The 24268-nt window shown below is 38.5% G+C and overlaps 1 protein-coding gene across 3 annotated transcripts; it reads left to right on the top strand.

Annotated features, from left to right (window-relative positions):
- Nucleotides 1–379: 379 nt before the first annotated feature.
- dnaaf9 (dynein axonemal assembly factor 9) lies at nt 380–23658 on the top strand. Of its 3 annotated transcripts, none has more exons than XM_040042316.1 (38): nt 380–564; nt 1404–1483; nt 1625–1750; nt 1838–1962; nt 2236–2332; nt 2504–2610; nt 2717–2794; nt 4294–4395; nt 4780–4835; nt 4951–5086; nt 5555–5636; nt 5799–5835; nt 5929–6013; nt 6101–6177; nt 6287–6331; nt 6991–7036; nt 7140–7251; nt 7498–7568; nt 7698–7745; nt 7839–7929; nt 8027–8127; nt 8350–8493; nt 8743–8822; nt 8938–9039; nt 10279–10396; nt 10625–10713; nt 10800–10925; nt 11125–11250; nt 14009–14046; nt 15153–15288; nt 15636–15722; nt 16373–16479; nt 16737–16811; nt 17622–17809; nt 17921–17986; nt 18581–18674; nt 18882–19000; nt 21094–23658. In XM_040042316.1, the coding sequence occupies exons 1-37, from the start codon at nt 509–511 to the stop codon at nt 18986–18988; spliced, it is 3441 nt and encodes a 1146-aa protein (XP_039898250.1). In that variant the 5' UTR covers nt 380–508; the 3' UTR covers nt 18989–19000; nt 21094–23658. The 3 variants fall into 3 exon arrangements, with proteins under 3 accessions (XP_039898250.1, XP_039898248.1, XP_039898247.1); XM_040042314.1 differs by having other exon boundaries at nt 21090–23658; XM_040042313.1 differs by having other exon boundaries at nt 18882–23658.
- Nucleotides 23659–24268: the final 610 nt, after the last annotated feature.

Genomic DNA, 24268 nt, shown 5'->3' with positions numbered 1-24268 from the left:
AGAAACCATTAAATGAGCAGTAATAACACATAGCTATATTATAACACGCCACGTTAGAATAAAGACACACTACAGTATGCAGCTGTTTTCCCCCGTACGTGATCGCAGAAGGATTGCAGCATCACTTGAAGCTGCGTGAAACTGCCAGCTGCTGTCAAAACGGCCCAAAACAAGACCGTACTAAGACGTGAAAACGGGGGCATCGTCTGTTAAAACCCGAAAAATTTATTTCTTATAATGGATTGGTGTGTCCGACACGACGCGAAATACTATAAAACTGTGTCGGGAGTAAATCAAATCATAATCTTATATTGTAAAGTTTGCCCGGAAGTACTTATATGCTGGTTTAGTAACCCCCCCCCAATTATTGAAATCGTTCGCTCCGTTGCTATGCTATCTTCTGTAGACACTCTCCAGGGTGATGGAGAAGAAAATGTAGTTAAACGGCCCGATACGGAAAAATACGCAACGCTTTGTCGGTTTTGTGTGAACGGTGACAACAATTACAATGTCCAGTATAAGGAAAGTTAACGGGAAATTCTCTGGAATCAACCCAGCCGTGAGGTGACGTTTGAATCGAGTTGTGTTTTGTTAGAAAATGCTTCACTGTAGCTGCCATGCTAACGTAGCTAACGTTAGACAGAACCACTCTCCATTACTAGTCGACGTATCAACGTCATTTATCGTTATTAATTTTGACTGAATGGCGTATAGTAATGCCCACATTATCAACGTTTCAAACCAGCTGAAGTTTATATTTTTTATTAATAAAAACATCTGGTCAAGCTGCATAATAGTTTTGCTATCCCCTGCCCGGGATTTCTCATTCAGTGCATCCCAGTAGAGGCAGTTTATGTTGTTACAATTTTAACAGCGACGTAAACGAAGAATTCTAAAATTATCTAAATGAATCCTATTAAAGAAGTTAATGCTTGATACTATTGAGTGTTTTATTAGGTGAACCTGTGTTACAACTATATTATTTCTAGAGGTAGGACTCACCAGACACCCCACAACACGATATTATTACAATAATACTCACGGTAGCATATTGTGGCGATTTTTAACGTTTTGCGATATGCTGAATATTGCAATAACGTATATTGTAATTTATCACTTTGTTTTTATCTTATTTTATTTTTTATTTTTGCCACAAAATGAGATTATCAAGCATACTGTCAGGAAAGCCATACAACAGTCAGTCTGATATCAGTCTGCAATTAAATGGGCTCAAATTGCTAATTACATGCAACTTCATTAGCTTCCGTAAATTTGGCATAACAAAAGCTCTATCTTTCCAAAAAGAAGAATTACTTTTCTATCTAAAATGCGTCATCAATAACCATGAAAGCCATGACTTTGTACTTATTTATGGGTTGTTTTTTTTTTATCATGCTTTTCAGTTGCTGTCGTCTGCGTCAAGTTCAGGCTCTGCTCTGTGGAAGTGGCACTGCCATTCCCGATGGCATCCTGTGCTCTCTCGGTATGTTAAGTCAGAAACTTTGATGTGTCAATTGTTAAGGCTAAAACAACGTTTGTTAAGCAGAATAGAAAGTGGATTGAATATTTTCTGTGGACACTCCAAAGCCATAAACTTTATTTATTGTATTTTTCTCTATTTTAGGAATTGATAGCAGATATAATGAGGGGTGCACTGAGCTGGCAAAATACTTGTTCTATGGACTATATGAACAAAACCAGGTGAATCTGGAGCATGGGCTTGAGGAATTTCCTGAAGAAATGCTGGATGGTGAGTGTGGGTCTCCATATGCATGTCATATTTTTGTGCATGCTTTAGTTTTTATCAGCGTTGACACATCACTTGTCCTTGTTTTAGATGTAATCCTGCTGATTAAGGTGGACTGTGTTCACCTGTACTGCAACCCACTGAACTACAGTTACCTGTTGCCCTATGTGTCTCACTGGAGAAACCTACACCTGTACTGCATGACAGAAACAGAGGTAAAAATAAATAGATAAATAAGAAGAAGAAGGAGAAAAAAAACTATACCTCTCACTTTATTACAGTTCCTGTTTAGTCGAATAATTAAGAAGTACTTAGGTTTAACAGGTTGCATGTTTAACTCATTGACTGCACAATGATAGCACATTTATTGTCATCAATGACATAAAGAGGATTTTCCTTTAAAATGTGTTTCTTTGCAGCAGTGTTTGTAATTCTGTTATTCTATTCTAAAGCTTACATTTACTGTCGTTTTTTCCTTCCACTTGCAGTATGAAGATGAAGAAGCAGCAGAAGAATTTAAAATCTCCAGTTTTGTTGCAATGGTGCAGGACTGTTATCACATTGGAGTACCTTACAGCTCGCAAGGTACATGTTTTTACATTTTAATTTCCCCATCATTTACTACTTGTGTCTTTCAAAGAAATTAAAATGTCTTCTTAAACTGTAATTCATGTTGTTGTGTTAGTTTTATCTACTTCTGAAATGAGACCTCCCAATTAACAAAACCTAGTTAAACTTAGTTTCTGTTAATTTTAGGACAAATCCAGAAGTTCGATATGTTTATGGTGGAAAAATGGCCTCTGCTTCAAGCTTTTGCTCTGGAAGGCATTGGTGGAGGAAGCTTTTTTACCATGAAATACAAGGTAAAGCCTAACAGCAAAAGAAACTACAATATGTAGAAAGTTCTTGGGATCCTATGCTTCTTTTTGTTTGTTTGTTTATTTGTTTTATGTATCTCTACTTATGCAGCTAATGGACATGAGTGAGAATCTGTGGCAGGTTTACAACAGACTCGACCCAGTGTCGCTGGATAATCTCCTCACAGAGGTAACAATGAGTTTAATTTTCTGTCAGCTTTACCAAATTTGAAAGTTTCTTTTTTACTTTTAGTGGCGAGGCCTACAGTACTTCATCATCTGACGTCTGAAGTTTTTTTTTAAATTGCCAAAAATCCAGTGCCGCTATTAGGAATCATTTTTTTGGACTAGCCATTAATATATAAATCATTATTTGGTAACTACAAGTCATAGTAAGCACAGTACTGTGAAATGGTTTCAATCTCTATTTTGCTAGACTTTCTTGTAATTGCTGACGTGGTCTTCAGCAATCATTCAAAGGTTTTTTCTTGACATTGGCTGCTTTTTCACTTTTTCAGTTCAATTAATAACCACCAATTCAATTTCCAATTGTATCTTTAGCCACTTTTTCACTAACAGCCTATCATGGGAACACATAATTTGTGCTGATTTCCTTAACTGAATCTACAAAAAATATAAAAAAAAAAAAAACAGATTGACAAGCAAAAAAAAATTTTTTGATCCAACAAAGTGATTCCTACAGCGCTATTAGCCAAAGACGTATTAACTGGGGACATTGTCACTTACAAAATGCGGATACTGGACAAGTAGAGGACAAAAGAAGAAATGGTAGGTCTAAAAAACTATCTATGGCAAATGAACAGTATTTGAAAGTCATATCAGCAAACACCTGACACAGGACCTGACAGATGAATCCAGTCCTTTAGTTGATCCATCTAGTGTTCACTGAAACCTCATCAGAAATGATCTTGATTGAAGAGTGGCTGTCAAAAACTCATAAAATGTGCAAGACCTAGACTGAAAAATGGTGTCAACAGTTCTTATATGTGATGAGTACAAATGAAATTGTTGGTTAAAATTGTTGTCTATACTGTATGTAGAGCGAGAGTGACAACAGTGAGTTTCTACAACTATCTGTAAAAACATCTGGAACCCCTGTCATGGTTTAGCACTGAATGTTAGCCAGTGGTGTTGGGATCTTACCAAAACTGATCATGTTATGAATGCAGAAAAGCACAGCCAGATTTTGATCCGCCATGCATTAACATTTAGAAAGTGTCTAGATGACAGCTTGGTGACAGTTTTATTATTCAGGACGTGAATAATCCTAAGAAAGCATAACTGGGTAGAAAACCACACACTGGAAAATTATCACTCATGTATTGGCCTCCCCAAATTCTGGACCTCAACATTATTGAAGCAGTGGGATCATTTTGACAGAGAAACAGGACAAAAGTCTTTCCTTCAAGAATCCTGAGGACTGTTGCTGAAGATTACTTTAGCATATTATAGGAAAGCTTGTTTAAGAGAGTTTATGCTGTTTTGAATAATAAAGCTGGTCATACCAAATATTGACTTTCAAGCTCATTAGAATTCTAGAAACTATGTTTTATTAAATCCCTGCACCTATTTCCCATTTTCCAAGAAAAACAAAGGAATGAGGGACTCCACGGTACTGTATGTAAAGAGATATGTAGTATTACCTGAGTGCTGTTGGTTTTGTTTTAGGACCTGGTAAACTTTGAGAAACAGTGGAATGGCTTCTTCTCGGGCATGGACCTGGAAAGTCATCTTTCTATCTTGGAGCTCTCTGAAGCACAAGCAGGGGAGGTACATTTATACCTTCATATCCTCACAAAACTAGAATAACTGCTGTGTGATATTTGGAGTAATTTAAATTGTTCTGATTTTTTTCTGGATATACTTTTTCCAAAAAAGAGACATCAACTGCTTTTTTTACACAGTGAAAAGATAAATAATATTAAATATTATTTAATATTGTCATAATAATTAGTCATAATATTGAATGACTAATCAGACTTTGTTGCCAGTTCTGTTGCAAAGAGTAGCAGCTGAAAAAAGATTGTCTGCACAAATGTTATGCAGTTTATAACAAATGCAAAGAGTATTTGCAGACAGCAGGGGTTTTTTATCAGTCTAACAGAAGTAGAGTGTACCTGTATGAGCATAAAGTGTATTCTCAACAATCTGCAGGCATTCCGTTCCTATTACCTTCATGGACTGATCTCAAGCAAAATCACAGATAAAAGGTATTCTTTATATTCACTCGTGTGTAAATATTGAAATGATGTTTATCTGTGGTCTTGTTGGCGTGGAATGAAATAAACACACACCTTTGCTCAGTGAAACATTTCTTTATTTCAGTAAATGCCAGCAGCCCTATGTGTTGTTTGGTAAACACTCTGCCTTAGAAGATCTGGAGAACTATTTATTCAACTTTCCCTCAGAGAGTCATCAGGTCCGCAACACAGGGCCTCAAGGTTCTGCAGCCAGACACATGGTGAGGAACAGCAGCATAGTGAAGGATAATAACTTCTCTGGGGTAGAGCAGAGAGCAAGTACGAAGCAGACATTTAAATCATCAATAAATAATATAACCCTACATCTACACCCATTACTATAAAACATTTGGTAATAACTGGACAAATGCCAAAGTGATTATAAGGTTCAAAGACCTCTGTTAAGACTCCACTATTTCAAATGGAGTGGATTTTTTTCCACTTCTAATGAATGTGCTATAAAACAAATTACTCAATTAAAAGAGAAAAAATTAGCTGCAGCACCATCTACTGGGCAGCATTTTGATAAGTCATCTGGAGCACTTAAGTCTGTTAATATGTCCTCCTGTAAATAAGAGATGTAGGTCAGTTTGCAAATTCTGGGTCTCAACATTGTTACTTGTGTTGTTTGTAAAGTGGGAACGTTCTGCTGTTATGTCATTCATGCGAAACACCTTTTACCCCATTAGATTCTCCAGTGTGTGGCTCCCAAAGGACCTCTAGCCTGCGCTCGGACCTATTTCTTTGGGACTACCCACAACCCATATCTTGGTGAAGTTTATTGTGTGACTTTACTTGTGTCTATTCATCTGTTGCATATTTAGAACATCTTATATTTACTTTGTTGTCCTTAGTACTTCAGAGACTGCAATATATGATATATTAACCCATAGTTAAAGCAGTAATAACATTTTCCCCTTGTATTTTTCACAGGAAATCAGAACACAGAGCAAAAGAAGACAGACGTCTTGTAAGTGTTTAATTTTTAATCTTTCATTTCCCTTTAAGCTGTTGGGTGTCAAACGTTTGAGAATATCTAACGAAAACTTTTCTTTTTCTTCAGAGTTTTGTCACAGATTTATTCAGCTGCCATTCAAGCAGTTCTGTCGGGAATCAAATGCTACTCCTGTACCACCAGCGCTACCAAGGTTAGAGAAAAAGTACACAGATTTTAGCATTGGCTTTACAGCATGTACTCTAGCAGATACAGTTGTTCACTGTGTAATCCTTTGTAGGCTAAGGATGTGGCTGAGAACACCTTTCTGATGTCATTGGACTCGATGAATTTAAGCCAGTATCGCAGTTTTCTCAGGTAGCAATTGATTACTTTTTTTTTTTTTCAATCATCAACTGTGTCAGACCTCGATCAAAGGTTTAAAGTATATGTTATATCCCTTTGCTCTTGTGTTTGCTCTCTACAGGTCCAAATGTGAATTCACCATTCAAGCAGTGAATAAGCAAGGAATGTGGGTGTTATCTGCACGTTCTCAAATTTGCTTGTGGCTTAATATACAAAGATTTGTAGATATACAGAAATACAAACAAAAGGACAAAAAACATGAGGAAAATAATAATCAGTAAATAATTTAACATATTTAGTAACTAATAGTCAGCTCTTTACTTCCTGTTTATGTTCTGTCCTAACATAAATCCTTCTTTTGCCAAATTATGCACATACGTATACATGCACATGTACACACATATAGGTTAAGTTGTGGGTGGGAACACCCAATAAAAGCCCTTCTTCCTCATTGTACCTTGCTTTTGGACTTTGCTTCAGTTCATCACTCAGTCTGTTCCACAGCTTTACTCCAAATACAGAGATGCAAAAAAAACCCACAAAAATTATTTGAATTTAACTCCCCCTCAAATTGTGTTCTCCATCTCCTTTAAATAACAGTTTTAGAATATTATCAGGAAGTAGGTCAGTGTTATGGATTATCGTTACGGCCCTTTTTTTGCAATATAGATCACGATGATAGTGAACATTTTGAAGTATTGCCCCGAACCTCTGTTTAAGCATTCAAATATGGTGAAGTCAGTGAACAGTGTTTTCATTGTGTTATCTGAAAACTATATCCCAAATTGATGCTTTCTTAAAACTTTTTTTCTTATTTGTTTTCAGGATAATTCCTCTCACTAATGAAGACAGCCGCTACGTAATAAAAACAGTAAGTTAGAGAAGCACATTATAACTTGTTTGATCAAAGGTTTTTGATAAAATTATTTGTGTACACAATGTTCTACATTTGCAACAATTCTATGTTCCTTAAGGCTTCCCTGATTGTCCATGACATCCCAGACCTGCAGTGGGACAGGGGGGAACTGGGATCTGTAGTCTTCTCTGAATCCTTCTTGGAGTCCAGTATCAACATTCAACAGAGAGGTACAGTGCAGATTAGATTTGAATGGATTGCTGATTCAATCTGCAAAGGAAGTTTGATATACATTATTAACATTACAAATCCACTGCAAACATAAAAAGCTGAAAGTCATCTACAGTCATCACAGTAGTACAAAGATATCTTATTTCCCGTGCCATGGGTTGTGTTTGTTGTACATCTTGTGTTTGTCATTCTTTGGCTTGTTTTTTGTTTCCCCACGTTAAACATGTCTGGTTCTTCTCCTGTAGATGGCACTGTGTCCTCAGACAGCTGCTACACCATCTTGACTGCAACAGTGCCTCGCTACGCCTGCTGGCTGGTATGTGTGGTACTGAATGTAGAAATGAGAACCAATATTTGAAGTAATCTGACAGACCTATGCTGAATCTGTGATATAAACATAGCATTTTCTTTGACTTTTGATTTTTTATTGTCATTTTGTTTTCAGATGGAATCTGATGTCAAGCAGTCTGAACAAGCTCAGCAGCTCACTAAGGTAGGTTCCAAAGCCTCTGCTCATAGCACTACAGGTTGCTTGTCTATGTCCTTCATGTACAAACTGATGATCTACATTATTTGTTTTAAACAGGATGACGATGGTACTTGTTTGGGAAAAGTTCTGACTGCAGCAGATGCTGCATATGTGTTGTCCAGCAGCCACCTCTCAGCTCCTGAAGAAGGTGAGCATTGTTGAAAAACCTGGGAGGAATTTAGCATTTTCTATTTAGATTTTCCTGCAATCATTCAAAATGTGTTTTATTCAAATTTTGATTTCAGGAAAGATCATTTTCTTTTCTGAGGGACTGTTTATCCATTCTCAATATGGAAGCATCACTATTTCCAAGGATCACATCAACAAAGTCAAGTTTTACAATCCGGTATGCATAAAACTACTCGTTTTATCATATGAGAGCTACATTTTTAGCTCTCATATGGTAGTTCATCTTTACACACCTATATATTTCTGTGCAACATCTGTTTAACAGTTAAAATTCAGAGTTTCAGTACCTTCCATGTAAAAGTACATATTATATTATAAACATATTATATTGGATTTCTCATTCCTACTTCTTGTGTTTTGTGTGTCGTTTTATCACCAGGACTCCAGCACTGTGGCTTCTCTGTTTGTAGAGTATGAGGACAGCTTGCTCCCCCACCTTCCATTCCCTCTCCACAGCTCTGATAGGTGTCTGGTCTTTGCTCTACTTCCAAGGTCTAAGAGCCAGAGGGCCTTCTACTCTAAGGTGAGAGGGGTAAAATCTCATTAGCAAGTTTGTCCATTAAGTTTGTTTGTTTGTTTTTTCTGGTGAATTTATCATTTTAATTAATTAATTATTAAGAATATCCAATTAACACTTCTCTTGTTGGCACAAGAATGTCATTATTTATTTGTCTACTATATACTAAAATGTGTTTTAGCCCCCTTTCTCTTTATATTATTCCCATTAAAGCCACAGTTGTACTTGTATAAACCTGTTATTTTATTTTTGTAGGTTTTGTCTGTGTGGAAAAGCTCTGGACTCGCTCTGCAATTCTTGGACCAAGACAACCTGACGTGGAACCAGAAAAATATGTAAGCAAACAGTGCTTGCTTTGCCAGTTTTAGCTATTGTGAAGTATGATCATTTGAGTAGGTAGACAGATAAGTAGATTTGTTTCAGGGTAGACATTCTGTTTTCCTCTTTCAGGCACACCAAGCTGCAGAAGCTGCACGACAGTCAGGAGCCACCAATGGCCAAACGCAGAGGCAGCCTGAAGACTTCATACTGTCAGCTGCCAGGACAGGAAATGTTAGTACACACGTAGCAACAGAGTGCTCCAGAACTGGATCAAACAAGTAGTAAAACCTGATGCTAGGTGTTGCTTAATCATGAGTATGCACTCCCAAAATAGCTTTTAAGCCTGTGTTGCACTGTTTCAATCAGTGTTGACCATCTACGCTTCTTAGGTCTGTTATGCTGACACAGAGTATATATGATCAAAGAGCCAAAATAAGAAATGCATTCTTTTCCCCCAGTCTGCATAGCTAGAGCCAAAACATGCATAAAGCACTTCTTTTGCATTGTTTTGTTTGTTAGCCAGTATAATTAAAACTCCAGCTGCTTCAAAACTAGAACTGCCAGGATCCCAAAGTCCTCAAAACCACGAGGAGGCGTCATTTTGACCTCGTCCTGCCACAACAGCATTGATGGCAAATAATTAACTTCTTGAAGAAGTTAAGTTGTTAATTATCATCTAATTTCTCAAACTTTAAGTATTAAAGAAGGTTTTTATTTGTTTTATAATCTATTTAGATTGTTTCATTACAGGTTGTAAAGTTAAAATTCAAATTAGAGTAAACTAATAAACATAAAAATAAACTAAGGAATTGAAACTGCTGGATTTGGCTTTTCTGCTCTGGATTTCACTCTTTACTTGGACTCTGCTCAGCTCAGTTACAGTTCCCTTGCTCTTCAGAACAGCCAGCAAACCCACCCGGGCACTCAACTTTTACCTAACTACATTCTACTATATATTAATTTACCGATCACGTCGAGCAAGCTTTTGCTCGTGTAATAGCAGCTTTCATATCAAAATGGGTGTAAACAGTCGTGTTGCTAGCCAACTCAGTGTGCTGCAGTAGTGGTTTTGGATTAATTTCTATGGGGTCAAAGTAATGTCCTCTGCAGTTCTAGTGATCATATAGTTTTTTACATTTTGAGCCCACAAATCCCAAAATGTTTTAGTTGTTGAATAGAAATGTAACAGAGTTACATGATATTTAAAATGCCAAGGGTTCAAAATGACCCCATTCGCAGTTCTAGTGTTAAGCATTTGCACCCAAAATAAGCGTCCTGTGCATTGTTCCATAATACTCACTGTCCATAGTGTTATTTTGTATTATCAGTGTAATTTCAATTGCTGTTTTCTTTAGACAGTAATGGCATGTAAACACAATACAGTAAATGCAATCATAGGTTTGTCTAGGCATGTCGGTCTGTGTCAACCACATTTCTGTTCACTGATTCCTGTATTCTGGCCTGTACCAGGTTTCTTCAGCATTTTGCTCTTAGTAGCATTGGTCAAGAGCCCATTATGTATGACCACCTGGGGATGCTCTTTCCCTCTGCAGAGCTTAGGAATATACCCCCTTGTCAGGGAGACAAGGTGAGTATGTTGTCTTAGGATGCAGTGAATCCTTCTCTCTCTCTCTCTTTCTCTCTCTCTCTCTCTCTCTCTCTCTCTCTCTCTCTCTCTCTCTCTCTCTCTCTCTCTTTTAAAGATTGTAGACATAGTAAATCATTTTCTGATTGCTTTCTTATCTAGCACCTAGTTTAATTATAATAAAGCTGATTTAATGAATATCTGATGTGGGCTTTTTTAATGTGTGAAAAGGTTGTCATCACCATCATCACTGGACTGCCAGGAAGCCATAAGAAGATACTTTGCAACTTCTCAGTCCAGCTAAACCACAAATGTGAAAGGTACAAAATTTCTCAAATAACACAGTAAATACCAGACTTATAACACAACCAAATATACACAAGTTTTTCAATCATTACACTCACAGGTGGGTGGTTTATGAGCCTGCTCCGGAAAGTTTCTCAGCTTCTCATCTCCAAAAGTATTTGTCCAGCTTCTTGGAGAGCCAAAGAGGTACAAGAGGCAAACCCCGTCTGTTGGTGCTCACACCGGGGTAAGAAAAAATTAGCAGTTAAGACTAATTTGTGCTTTAGACCTAAAGAAGACCAGTCATAAGACTTGTACCTTTTTAATATTAAAGATGTATTCATCTAATATAAAAGAGCTTAGAATATGAACCTATTAAAACATGCAGGATGCTGAGTATAGAATAGATCAATATTGTTTACATTTGTGAATGTTCCTACTTACAGATATACAGATGTTCTAGATGTGGTCCAGGCTGTGCTCTTCCATCCTGACCCAGTTGTTCAGGCATGCTTCACAATTGGTGCAGTTACTGCCTGTGTGAACCCTCTCACCTCCTTTATCGAGCACAGGTACGATTTGAGATATTTCTCTCTGCTATTTTTAAGATATAAAACAATTTTGGATTATAGTAACTAGTGGTAAGTAAATCACCATGACTCCGAAAAATGCAGAGGACTGCAAGTGCAGTCAGCCCAGTTTCACAGCAGTTAAAGTCAATTCATTGATCCAGGTTAACGATGAAAAATTGTATATTACTTTTGTTGTATAGTTTGCCATTCACCTCTCTGTGTGCTTAGTTTCCTGAAACACGTGTGTCCACCATAGATTTTTCTAGCACATGAGCAGATGTGCAATAAAGTAATTTGCTACCAACAAAGATTATTTCTGAAATGACACACATTTCAGTTTGTTGTGCAAAGTTTAAGAGTTTCAGTGAGGTCAAACGCACCAGTATTAAGGGTTTCACTTAGGTATATTTTCAAGCAACATATGGACAGGCCAGATAATTACAGACAGGAGATGCTCATAAATTGTTAAATTGCTGGAGGTTTCCATGAAAAGGTTACATGACACTTTTAGCTATTAAAACTCAAGGCTGGGTCCCTTTTTACAGAGAGGATCAGCTCTACATTTAATCTCACTCTCCTTTTGTTACAGGCTTTAGATGGAGTTTACAGAGCTTCTCACTGTCATAGATTTACTGAGCAGCTCAACACAATATGGCATACTACTCCGGTTGATAGGCTGTTTTTCCAAAGCAGGCCAAGCTTGACCAAGCCCCTGATGCTTTCATACACACAAGGCCAGTCTAAAGGGTGTAGTCTTTGCATGCTTTGAAAACTTGTGCCATCATCTGTCTTCATCAGAACTTTCATTTTAAAAAATCAATAGACGTTATATAACAAATCCTTTGTTAGTTAAGCTATAGTAACTAGATTCTGGGTATTAAGCTTGACAAATGTTAACTCCACATATAAATTTCATGTACTGGTTAGGAATTAAAGTCATTTTTATGCAAAAAAAAAACCCCATTTTCAGAGGCTGAAAAGTAATTGCACAAATTTTACTGTTTTAAATACCGTAATTGTTTTTCATCATTATATTCAGGAAAGTCTTGATTTGTTTTATAGCATGCTTTGGGTCATTATCCATTCACTAGAGACTTAATTCCAAAGGCCCATGTTATAATATTGTCTCCACCATGTTTGACACATGATGTGGTATGTTTCCGGTCATGAGCTGTTTCTCTCCTGCTCCACAGTCTTGTCTTCCCATCATTCTGATACAGGTTAATGCTGGTTTCACCTGTCCAAAGAATTTTTCTGTTAAGGGCTTCTTGAGTGTAACTAGTGGTTTGCACCTTTTTATGAATCCACTGTAATTACATTCAGGAAGGCATCTCTGGATCATAGACTTTATCAGTAGCATGTCTGCCTCCTCGTGAGTGTTATTGAGTTGTGAAGTGTTGTGAGGGGTCTGAACCATGTGATGAATTATGTAATCATGGACTTTAGTTGTCTTCTGTTTTCTTTCATGTCTTTTGTTGTTGCTGAGCTGGTCAATGCTTTCGTTCTTTATAAGAAAGATCTCTTTGGACCTCGTGCTGAGAGTTGCAGTGAACAGTTACCAGCTACAAGTTCAAAACTGAATCAGTTCCAGATATTTTATTTGTTTCATTTGTCATGAATTAACGAGCGATTAGGCCTCTCATGACCATGAAAGTGCCTGTCAGTCAGTTGTGCACCTAAATCTGAGTCTATGAAAATCTGGGACTATATATAAAACTTTGGTAAACCCCTTAAAGTAAATCTTAAAGTCTGTTCTTCAGTTAGAAGAACAGTTAGTTGTTTGTGTCCACTGTGGAGATGTGCATGAGCAAAATTCTAAAAATTGTCCATGCTTGTGTCACAAGCTAGGCTTATGAAATATGTCTTGAATTGCATGCATTAATCATGCAGTGATGACCTTTTCAGTTAAACACAGTACCTACTTAGTTCAGGAGTGGAAAATGTGTAATAAGAATTTAGCTAACAATGCAGTTAGCAGTGACTTTTCCAATTGAGGCATCTTCATCAAGCCTCCTGTCCCTGTCTGTTGCCACAGATTGTATGGAGGTCTGTGGACCCCTACTATGGCGCTAATTGGATACGGTTAGCCCAGCTTAGGTCTGACCTGCCTGTCACCCGCTTCAGCATAGCCCTTTAATCCCCCAGATCCACATGTGTGGCCAACAACCCCCCTCAGAGAAGCTCATCAGTCAGTCATGATCTATTCTTTGTGATGGATGCAGACAGTTCATTACGTCAGGAGAGGAAAGATAAATGCCTTTCAAATTGCTGAACCCCAAGCCTGCAGGCTCCCAAAGAAGGGTAGTGGTTGTAAGGAGACTTCAGAAAGTGGTGTATAACACAGATCGATATGAAAACTCAGGATACATTGTTACAATGAATTTTAATTAATTAAATTACAGAAAGATGTTCCATTGGTCCATTGCCAGTCAAAGTCCTGATGTCATACATTATGGCCAAGGCCCACAATGTGGAATTAGTCTGTTTATTGCTGCTCAACGCTGGTATGCATTCATTAGTCAGAAATAGAGCTCTTATTAAGGATGATGTGGTGACACAGGACATGGGCAAAATAAAGAGGGCAGAAAAGTGAATACATTTAAATACACCTCTTGTGTGTTGTTTAGTATGGAACCTATAGTGCAAGCAGTGAGCGTCTCAGTCAAAAATAAAATTTGCATTAGGTAGTTTCTAGAATATGTTTAATATTCAACTATAGTTCTCCTCTCTCATTTATTCTTGTCATTTTGTTTTTTAGGTTTGCTTTTCCTAAGCTGTTGGAGCAGCTCAGCCAAGGTTAGTCTAGTCTTTTTCACTGCGCTTTCATTCACCTGTCCAGCAGCACAGTATGTTTAATGCTGAGGAAGGACCATGTCGATAGATAGTTAGAATTTTCTTTTGTTTGCAGCAAAGCTAGACTCTTCTTTATCGGCCTGTAGCTGCATTATAAATTGTTACAGACCATTTATCAATTAACCAAAGTTTTGTATTGTTTGTACTAGAAAGTGTTGACTTATGAAATATGATGCTCTTTACCTTAGAGTTGCTGACATGTAAGATGCTTTATAATAAATATGGAGGTAAAAACTTTTAGTTCTTAAGCACCATTTATATAAAACGATATGCTCGTTGTGCATCACTTTCTAGCTGACACATCACCACTTAATGGACATAAAAGGCTCTTGTTGCCTAGGTGACAGGTAGTTTTTCCTTCCCAGTGTCACCAAGTGCTTGCTCATAGGGGGTCTTTTGATTGTTGGGGTTTTCTCTGTTTTTTGTAGTATCTTTTCTTTACAACCTAAAGCGCCTTCAGATGAATGCTGTTGTGATTTGGCACTATATAAATAAAACAATTTTATTTAATTAAAGTGTTTTGTAAATACAACTCAGTGATGGAGGTAAAAATAGCAACAATACTAATACAGATTATTTTGTGACATAGTAAGTTTTAAATAATGTTTTTTAGAGATGTTGTTACATACAGTAGGAGCTATAAAAACGTTTCACACCTCATTGGTGCAAACATTACTGTATGTTTGAGATGGTTTACTTTCCATTTCACATTCTCAAGTGAGAATTTTCACATTTTTGGGTTTACTGTCATCATATTTCCCATCTTTGTTACTGGATCCTAATTTGGGGCAGTGCGGAGGAAAAACATGGAACTGTGAAGGGAAAAAATATATCGTTCCCTTTTATATCAGTCAGCTCATGTGAGGTGATCAAAATGCATATTCTGCTTTCAGGCAGAAAAAAAGCAGTGGTATGGACAATAAATTAAATGTAGTGTGAAATACGGTATTTCAGCAGGGACAAAACTGAGGAGATTCTGTATTTTTTGGGAAAGTGATCCATTTTCTTGTGGAATTTTCATTCTTTTTTTGTGCCTTGTTGTATGTCAGGTATTGTGAGTACAGTGGTGTTCACTGGGCTGACAGCAGAGAAGAAGCACCCTCTCATGCAGCATGTTCAGCAGTTGGTACGCTCTGCCAACCCCACTGCTGCCTTCATACTGGCAGAGAGAGGAGCTGTCACCAGGTAGGCGCCCACAGAATCATGATCAATGCTGCAAACAGTCATTTCACTGCTTTTATCTTTGCCTAAAATATTCACTCTAGGCTACATTTTATTCCACTCTCTGAGTCTATGTTTAAATCTTCTGGGTCAGAGCACGGCTCACTTAACTCCTGAATGTGTAATGAACACTCCCCAATGCATTCTATACTTAATATTTTATCGTTGTGATTGACAGTCTGCTACAGATCAAAGTACTCCTTTGTCACATTTGGTGTTCAAAATGCAAACACTTACAGACCGATTACTGGTACAGTAGAATATTAGATGTTAAATATCTATTTTTTAATATTATTTTTCTCCCTAATTAGGGATGAAGATATGAATCTGATATTGTCTGAGAGCAGCTTCAATGAGCCACAGATGCTGAGAGCCCGTTACGTCCTCTACCCTGGATGGTAAGGCACCCATATATCCTCCTGTGTCAACACACAACCTCTTGGCTGCTGAATGACAGATTGATTCCTGCTTCGGCTTTCCTCAGTCCTGCCTCCCTGCAGTTTAATTGCTGCTCAGCTACAGTGGTGTGTGTATCGGCAGCTGATTGGCATGAAGCCCCTCAGGGCATCTCGTGTTCTATCACCAGTTGCCTCCTGGCAGCACAGTAACAAGCTGTTGGCCATGCAGTTGCCATGTACACAGAGGGGTCTCTTTTCCTTTGGACTATGTCCAGCCAGTCTTCATGCCTCAATGCTCAGCCTAATATGAACTGCTGCTAAATCCTCCTCTCAGATCATACACAGTATCTGGCCAGAGTCTGGCCCGTTTTAATTTGCTCATCTTCAGCCTTTAATTTGTACAGTTTGTGTATATTGGGGTGTGTTTGGGATTCTTCTTAGATGCCCTCATATCAAGGAGCGAGAAATGTTTGTTTTGTTTATACCTGCTGTTAAAAGAATCTGCATTTTGCATTTTAGCAGCAAATCACATACACTGGCCTCTTCACTGTGAGCAGCTGGTTGAGTAAACAGCTTTCCAGCCAAAGACAAAATGTAGCACAAACATTTGGCTTGGTCTAGATTTAACTTTCACGTGTTCTGTGTTCCAGGTGCAAAGGGCGCTTCTGCTCTGGTTCTGGGACTCTGGTGCTCACCCAGCAGCGCGTGGCTTTTAACCGGCCCCTAGAGAGGCCTCTATTTGTCACCCACTGTAAAGGTGAGATGGAAAGAAGCCCCCTGCCTCGTGACAGACTCTCTAGATATGAGATGGAAGGATTTGGTTGTGATTACACGAGCTGCCTTCCCTCCGAATATGGAGGTGTTGAAGTAATTATCAGCCGTTGCTTTGAAGTCATCTGTACTCCCAAAGGATGGCTTTAGAGTCTTGTCACAAACTTGCTTTCTAGGAAATTTTCACTTTACATAATTTGCTCGACAATACTAAATGATCAAACTCTCATTGTTTTTCTGCAGCAATCAAGTCATCGCTACGGCCAAGCCCCTTCCAAGGAAATATGTACAATGTTTGGGGAAAAGTCAGATTTTCTGGTAGGATTCACATATTTTTCCCTTTGATTTTACTCTTTATAAAATATATTTGCAATATATTTCTGCTAACTTTTAAAAATTTCAGATCCTACTTTGAAGAACTTGCTTATGAAAAACATGACAAAAAACAAATGTGACTTCTTTCCTTGGGAAATATTTTAATCTACATTTGCATTTCCCAGTTTGGGGAATCATTAGACAAAAGGTTTCTCTCAAGGCAGGAAAGAAGCTCCTGACGGTAGGAATTTTGCTTGGTTGTTGCTCTGGTGTCTGGTGCTTAGAACTCAGCCCATATTCCACTAGTTTGGTTTGCTTCACATAATTTTCTCACTCTTTTTGTTATTTTTTATTTTAAGACGTGTGTAGAGTTGTTGCATGAGGAGAAAGTGCAGGTGCCTGTGAGGAGATGTTCAGCGAGTGTGAATATATTTGTACAGTTGGGAAGATAGAGTATGAAACCAGTGTGGTGTCTGAGACTCAGACTTTCCCTTAATGTATATTTTAGTAGCTGCCTATTGGGTAGTGTATCATTTACATCCATGTAGTTATTTTGTTTGAGTTTTTCGATTTAGCTGATATACATCCAACACATATTGTTGAAGTGGGACGTATTTATCTTGCTTTTATCTGGTTTTGTACACACGGGTTCTGTGAGCCGTTTTGGGAACAGAAGCCCTGTATGGATGTTAAAACATTAACACTCCACCGACAGCATGCTGGTAACATATGAAGCTGCTGTAGCAGGTGTTAGACAAGGTGTGAACTTTACTGAGACTCAAATCTGAGCTGCTTCATCTGTGAAATCTCCAGACTCAGACCAGCTGATGGAAGTGAGCTACAATGCACTGAGTGGGAACCTGAGAATTGTCCCTGAAGACAACAGTGACCCTCTGAGTCAGAGTCCCAAAGAGACCAACACTCCCTGTTTCCTATTCTTTGATGGTGTTGGTCTCACTGAGGATGGACTGAAGGACTGGTTAAGACTGTGCGCCAAGCAGGTAGACACTGAACACTGACACTCATGTATAGCCATGTTATCACACAACATCAGTCAGGTTTTTAAAAAATAACGTGTTGTTTCTTTCTTTGTTTTTTTTTTACGTTTACAGAAGCAGGCAAAGAAAACTAAGAAGACCAAAAGTACCCTTTCACCACAAGAAATCAAGAGCATCCACGTGAGTCTCCACATTTGTAACATGCGCAGAACTATAGGGACTATAGGTATAATTGATGATAATTGTCATGCAATACATAATATTTCATAAAAGGCTCAAAACAAGCAGAAATACTCAAAGGCAGGAGTACTTTGACACATATGCTGCAGACTGTAGAAACTAAAGATGAAAGCACGCCCTCTTTTTTTTGATCTACATACATGCCAGTGTGTTCACGTTTAGATATTTTTTACATAATTTCATGTTTACCAGTTTTTTGTTTCCAGAACAAAATCATTGCTCATCTTTGGAGTTTGATTTGTTTGAAGTTTCTAAATAAAATCAAAACATTTTAAAAACCACATTTATGAAATCCAAGGATTATACACACATCTGATAAACAATGAATGCACAAAAATCTCCCAAGGTTACCATTAACATTTGCTGATAGAGACAGGTTTCTAACTGATGTTAAATATGGGTGCCATTGTTCTTTTTTGTGGTCTGTTCTTTATTTATCAGGTTTTGCTAATTCTTAAATATTGGGCTAGATGAGGGACTTGTGGCTTTTATCAATAATCTTGGCTGAACCTGATATCGTATGTTTCTGTTTAGATGACCAGACATTTGGAACCTCTTCCACCAGGCTACTTCTACAACGGTTATCAATATGTTGACATCTTTGGAGATAAAACAAACTTCCATCCCAGTATCCTTTTCACAAGGGTTACTGTAAAACTGTATGTCCCTGTCATTAAGGCTTGAGAACAAAAGTCTGAAATAGTCATGAGTCAGTTTGATTTGACTGACTGACATTTTGACACAGAAGAACAGGGAAAAATACTGAGATGCATCTTTATATACTGCTGTGTGGAGTGCATGTGTTGCAGTTTTCCTTACATTGCTGCTACCCTAGACATGGAGGAATTCATTAAAGAGTATATCGCGGAGGCCAACAAGGAGATAGAGCAATTCAACTGTCAGCTGGAGTCGCAGGGACAGCCCGACCTCTTTGAGCCGTGATAGAATCTTCGTGTATGTTCACTCCATCTGTCGTATTTACCTTGTAAGGGAACCACTGTGGGGGGTGAGGGAGGGCAAAGGGGATATGTGCTGAACACTCCACTAGAGCAGTCAGTGTGTGGTCACACATCATGTATCTTCACAAGCCGCTTCTGCTGGAAGTCCTTTCTTATTTACTTTATCATTTTATTTCTTATTTGGAGCCTTCAATCATCAATGAAAAGGTGATTATGTAATTGTATGGCTGTTTGCCATGCTTTAGACTACGCTAGCATTAGCACTTTGGTGAGTTGGGTTTCATTGTTATGGTAGCTAATTTAGATTAAGACATGTTTGTCAAGAGATGCAATTTGCTCACAGCTGTAGACAAATCAGAACAAGCACCACACAAATCTCCACCTTTAAACCAGTATGATTATACCACTGAGTCTGCAAGCTATGCGACTTTCACAATTGAAGGGAAGGGCCACACACTCCTTGTGCGTTTCTGTTTATCGCAGTTGGCAAATTAATGCCTCTATTTCTGGGCAGGCGTGGATAGCCGTGTGATTCTGGTGGGCTCCCTGGTGGGGTTTCTCAAGAATCGCTCCTCCTCTGTTGTCACCCAATCCATGGTCCACCTGTTAGCTTGTCTGCAAGCCACACAGCAGCAGAGGAAGACTTGATCATTGAGCTGTAAACATTGGACAGCCTGTTGGCAACAGACAACTGATGAATGATGCCATTAATCGCATAGCTATAGACCGTCCCAGTGCTTTATTTTAAGACATGTCAAGGGAATCTTACGAAAGTGCAATTAACCAGATTTCAATTCCAGCAGCAAAGTGTTGTAAAACAGCTGAGGCTATCATGAAACATATTGAATTACTGGGGTTACCGAGGTCCTCCACAAACTTCATCATAGCCCTGTGTTCTGTTTGTTGTAATGTTAGTTAGTTTACACCAGCACATGATAAACAAAAAGTTTAGACAGCCAGAAGTGGATCATTCATTGTGCCACTATTTGCTGAAAATTCACACATCCCCCTGATTCTTTTGAGTGGCAGCATTTGGGGAGGACAGGGAAAATGAAATAAAGTGGGGGAAAATACTGCTTTATTAAATATTGGCTAGATTAGGGTTAACATGAGTAAAGCGATTAGTAAAAGGTATAAGCCTTTGTATCAGTGGTGTGATGTTGCAGAGACTCAGACTTACAGTCTTGTTTAAATGAGTTATTCCACTGTTTGCTCTGCGATTGTGTGTCACACTAATGTTTTATGCACGTCTTCCTTTTATCAGGGTTCCTACACGGGTTTGGAAATTCTGTGACCTGTAAGAAAATGTGTTTAATAGGCAGTCATTTCTCTGGGAAAAGCTGCGACAGCTGCATATTTAAAGAGCCACTAATCTATAATATTTATACTGAACAAGTATTTCAGTATAACAGCGTCAAAAAGATATGAAATTTTGAGGTGCAGAATGTGTAGGAACCCTGCTTCAGTATCTGGAGATTCAGTGGCTTTCATTCATTATGGGGTTAGCAGTGTAGTATATTAGTGCAATCCAATACACTAATATGCTTTTAAGAAATACTGCTGCAGCTATAATTGCATGATATATTGCAGTGGCTGCTGTACCAAAAAAATGTCTGTAATCAGTGAGATTTACGGATAAGTGAGGAAAATGTTTCTGTTCAGTCTACGCTTCAAGTCTACAATCAAAAGTTTCCTCAAATGGAGGGCACGCTTGCTAGTGAGGTGAACATTTGCTGTTATAATCTCCTTTAAAAACATATTTTTAGATCAGTGGTGACCTCAGTGTGTTATGGGTACCCTTCATAATTCATATTTTGGATAACTGTCTGACGGTGCTTTTTTACTTTTCAGACAAAAACAGTGTGATTACATCATTAGCAAGTTTTGGGGTTTTTTCCCCAGGTGACCTCTCTGTGCAGATTTAAGTGATCCAGCACTGCTAGCCCCATCCATCCACTTTGACCTGAACAAGCCATATAGTCTTAGGTGTGCTAGGTGTGGAGCGATCATGCGTAGTTTTAAAATAGCACATAACCTAGCGGTGAAGTACATCTTCTAACATGTGTTGCTCTGACATGTTCCAGATAGCCAGAAAAAAGGGGGGCTCACAAGGAAGGGAGGAGCTCACCCCAAGTTAGTCATTCCATTAGCTCCTCTCCTGATGTTATCCTCTTTTATTCTATGAAGAAGTGCAATTGTTCTTTGTCTTTTTATATATTCTACTTACAGTACCCTCAAAAAGCTCTTTAAGGACATAACTGAGGCAACAAATGAGCTGCTAAATTCTCAGTCTCTGATTTTCACTCACTTTCAAGTGCTCACAAAACAAGTCAAGGGTTTGGTGCAACATTAAATGCCGCTTGGAGGGGAGGCAGGGGGGTATTACCTCTGCTTACAAATGACGGATAACAAAATGCACACAGATTACAGTGCTTCTTTTAATGGAGTGGGATAATATATAACTTAAATCCTCTGGTGACAAAATGATAACTATCGTTTAAGCTGGATGTTCTTTTTAGCGTTTCAGAGATGCACTCTAAGCCGTCTGTTTGCAACAACAGTTGCCGTCATTCTGTAGTTATGTAATACTGCAGAGAGTTGCCTTGACTGACAGTGAAATAGTTGTTGGGAATATGTATGGGAGACCATTTTGAAAGCTGCTTTATGTCCAAGAGCAGAGATGTTGTAACCTTAATTGGCTAAGAGATCATAAAGTGGTCCTTAAAGAGGTGAGGGTTATGTAAGATGTTTGTGACTTTTAAATGAAAGCACTACTAACAGTGTACGCTATAATTACTGCTACAAATGTGTCTACACTATTTTGCATGTTTGAGATGTCACGTGAATATACCACGACATATATTCTGACACAATTGCCTTTCACCAAACTGGTACAGCAAAGAGAAAATAATCGCATTTATTTTACATATCTGCTGAGAATTTGAATGACCTCTAAGCAACAAATAGTATTTTTGTAAGACCGTGAATTGAGCATTCAAGGTGCAAAACAAAACATTTCCTTTCGCACAAGCTTCAAAAAGCAAAAGCAGATGCAAATTTTTTGTAGAAAAAACAAACTAACTTGAGAATCTGATAAGTTGTGAGACATCAGGTTTCTCAGATCCAGCAGTGCCTTGGCTACAGCTAAGAAAAGCAGAGATTAAAGCTGCATTCAGAACTCCATCCCTCTCCTTTTCACCAGGGGAGGAGGTGTTGTCAGGCGAGGATCTGTCCTTCAGCAGTGTTGGTGAAAGGAATCCATGGAGTCGTTCTTTAAAGCAATGTGTTTTTACTAAGCCAGAGGGTAAAGTAGTCAAGGTCACACACAGGGAGGCCGCTGGCTGGCTCAGGATAATTCAGGTATTCTCACTAACAAACCAAAAATATGGTGTAAAAGGGGCAGGGCACCACAGCAACTCTGATTTATGTTCACACTTACATTTGTTTTGTGTCTTTCGTTCAAGTTCATTTGGTCTTTTAAATGAAACGTACATTTTTGTCTCAGTTCTTTTAAGATCTAGAAAATTTCATTCATATGTTTTTAGGATACGTGCCTAGCACAAGCTGGGATACAAAAATGTAAAGCTTTGCATCAGAGTATGCCCCACCCCTATGAGATAAGCAAAAAGGAGGATTTAGTTTGTGACTAAAGTTGGGTGGTCCCTTCTTTCTTGCACATGGGACCCCCAGAGAGCCCTCCACAAGCCTCTCAGTGTGACTGCTACGTAGCTCTCTGGCAGACTGAGCACTCTGGTGTCTTCATCCTGTATGTGGAGACTAGCTATTTTGTAGCTGAAGTTATAGGACAAAAAAACAAAGTTTGGTGTTAATTGGTTATTTGGGAAGGACAGAAATGTGACGTTCTCATACTGCAGTGTGATAATGCAGTGTTAAAGGTTTTTCTGTTCTTTTCTAGTTTGGCTCCAGTGTTCAAAAAAGGGGCCACCCTCTAAAAGTGGAAGTGGATCTTTTTATGGTGTTTTTGCGCTTATTAGAAAAAATGCAGCTCGCAAATGGATTTTTGACTATTTCTCAGGCCTCGGGGACCGTTGATACTAATTGTTTGAGGCGTTCTGTTCCGAGAAGGTTAAATTTGAGCACATGCTCTTCACTCCTCAGTCCTTACAGACGGCGAGGAGTTCTTTCAGGTGTAGTTATTATTATTTCTGTGCCCGAGGTTACATATTTGCCCTTACAAACTCAAGTTTTAAAGAAAAAGATGGAGGTGAAGTTGTGGTTAATGTCTTGGGTCTGTAGCTACATAGCAACAGGCTGCACGGCCGCATACAAAACGAGGATGTTGTAATTTATGTTAAGGAACAGTTGCGATTCAAGTTGGCAAACATTTGATTTCATGATGGCAGAATTAGATCTCAGCAAAGGGCTCAATCTTTTTCTTCCCTATACAGGCCGTCCAAAGCGAAAGGGGAAAAAAATAACTTTGTATTGTGATGGGAAGCAAAAAACAACTTCAAAAGTGCCAAACTGACTTCCACGTCTTGTTTTAAGAGTGTTCACAGAAAGTGAGCAAAAACAAATTGCATTTGCACAAAACTACTGTAACTTCTGTTTTTCTTCCTGTGACTGATGCTTTTATAAACTAATTGTTGTATTTATTGCACCACGTAATACATTAAATATTTATAAGTTTAATGAGTTTTTTGTCTTTATCATTTCATTCAACATGTAGGAATTTAACCTTCTAGGACCTGGCGTCCACATATGTGGACATCACATTTTGGGTTGTTTAGACCACAATACTAAATTTTGCTCTACAAGGGCCTGATATCCTCTTCTCCGAAACTACATCAGGTAAAAAGATAATTCTTTGTTTTTACATTCATCAGGTCCCAAATAGCAAAAAAATAAAAATGCATGCCATGAAAGAGTTCAGGTCTTAGGAGGTTGAAGGTCTGAGTTACGTCGCACTCTTATGTGTGATGGACTTGAGAAATGACGGCTGGAATAGCACAGAGAGAACAAGAGGAATCCTGCCCCACAGATCCCTTATTTCCTCATGCTGTGTGAAGATAGTCTGTGTGTCCTTGTATTGTTGCCAGGCAGATACATTCGTCCACATGGCTAACCTCTGACATCAGTGTTTCCTCGCCTCTCTTCTGCCACCACTGTGCCGCCGGTTTCTCCCCAGCGACTCAAGGCAAGACTACCCGCCCAGATACACTTAGCACACTCAAAACACGCTCTAGCCATATCTCTTCCACCATTAGTTGCTCTTTTTTTCCTCCCCACCCATTCTATTGTT

Source organism: Simochromis diagramma, unplaced genomic scaffold, assembly GCF_900408965.1.
Source record: "Simochromis diagramma unplaced genomic scaffold, fSimDia1.1 OVJJ01000304.1, whole genome shotgun sequence".
NCBI classification, from domain to species: domain Eukaryota; kingdom Metazoa; phylum Chordata; class Actinopteri; order Cichliformes; family Cichlidae; genus Simochromis; species Simochromis diagramma.
The sequence above is the reverse complement of the archived record's forward strand: the minus strand, read 5'-3'. Positions and strand labels throughout refer to the sequence as shown.

Bases quoted from the DNA above. Each gene is read 5' to 3' on its own strand.
- dnaaf9 (XM_040042316.1), top strand. From the start codon at position 509: ATGTCCAGTATAAGGAAAGTTAACGGGAAATTCTCTGGAATCAACCCA. The intron at 8,494-8,742 runs GTGAGAGGGGTA...TTATTTTTGTAG, and splicing joins AGAGGGCCTTCTACTCTAAG to GTTTTGTCTGTGTGGAAAAG. The intron at 10,926-11,124 runs GTAAGAAAAAAT...TCCTACTTACAG, and splicing joins CTGTTGGTGCTCACACCGGG to ATATACAGATGTTCTAGATG.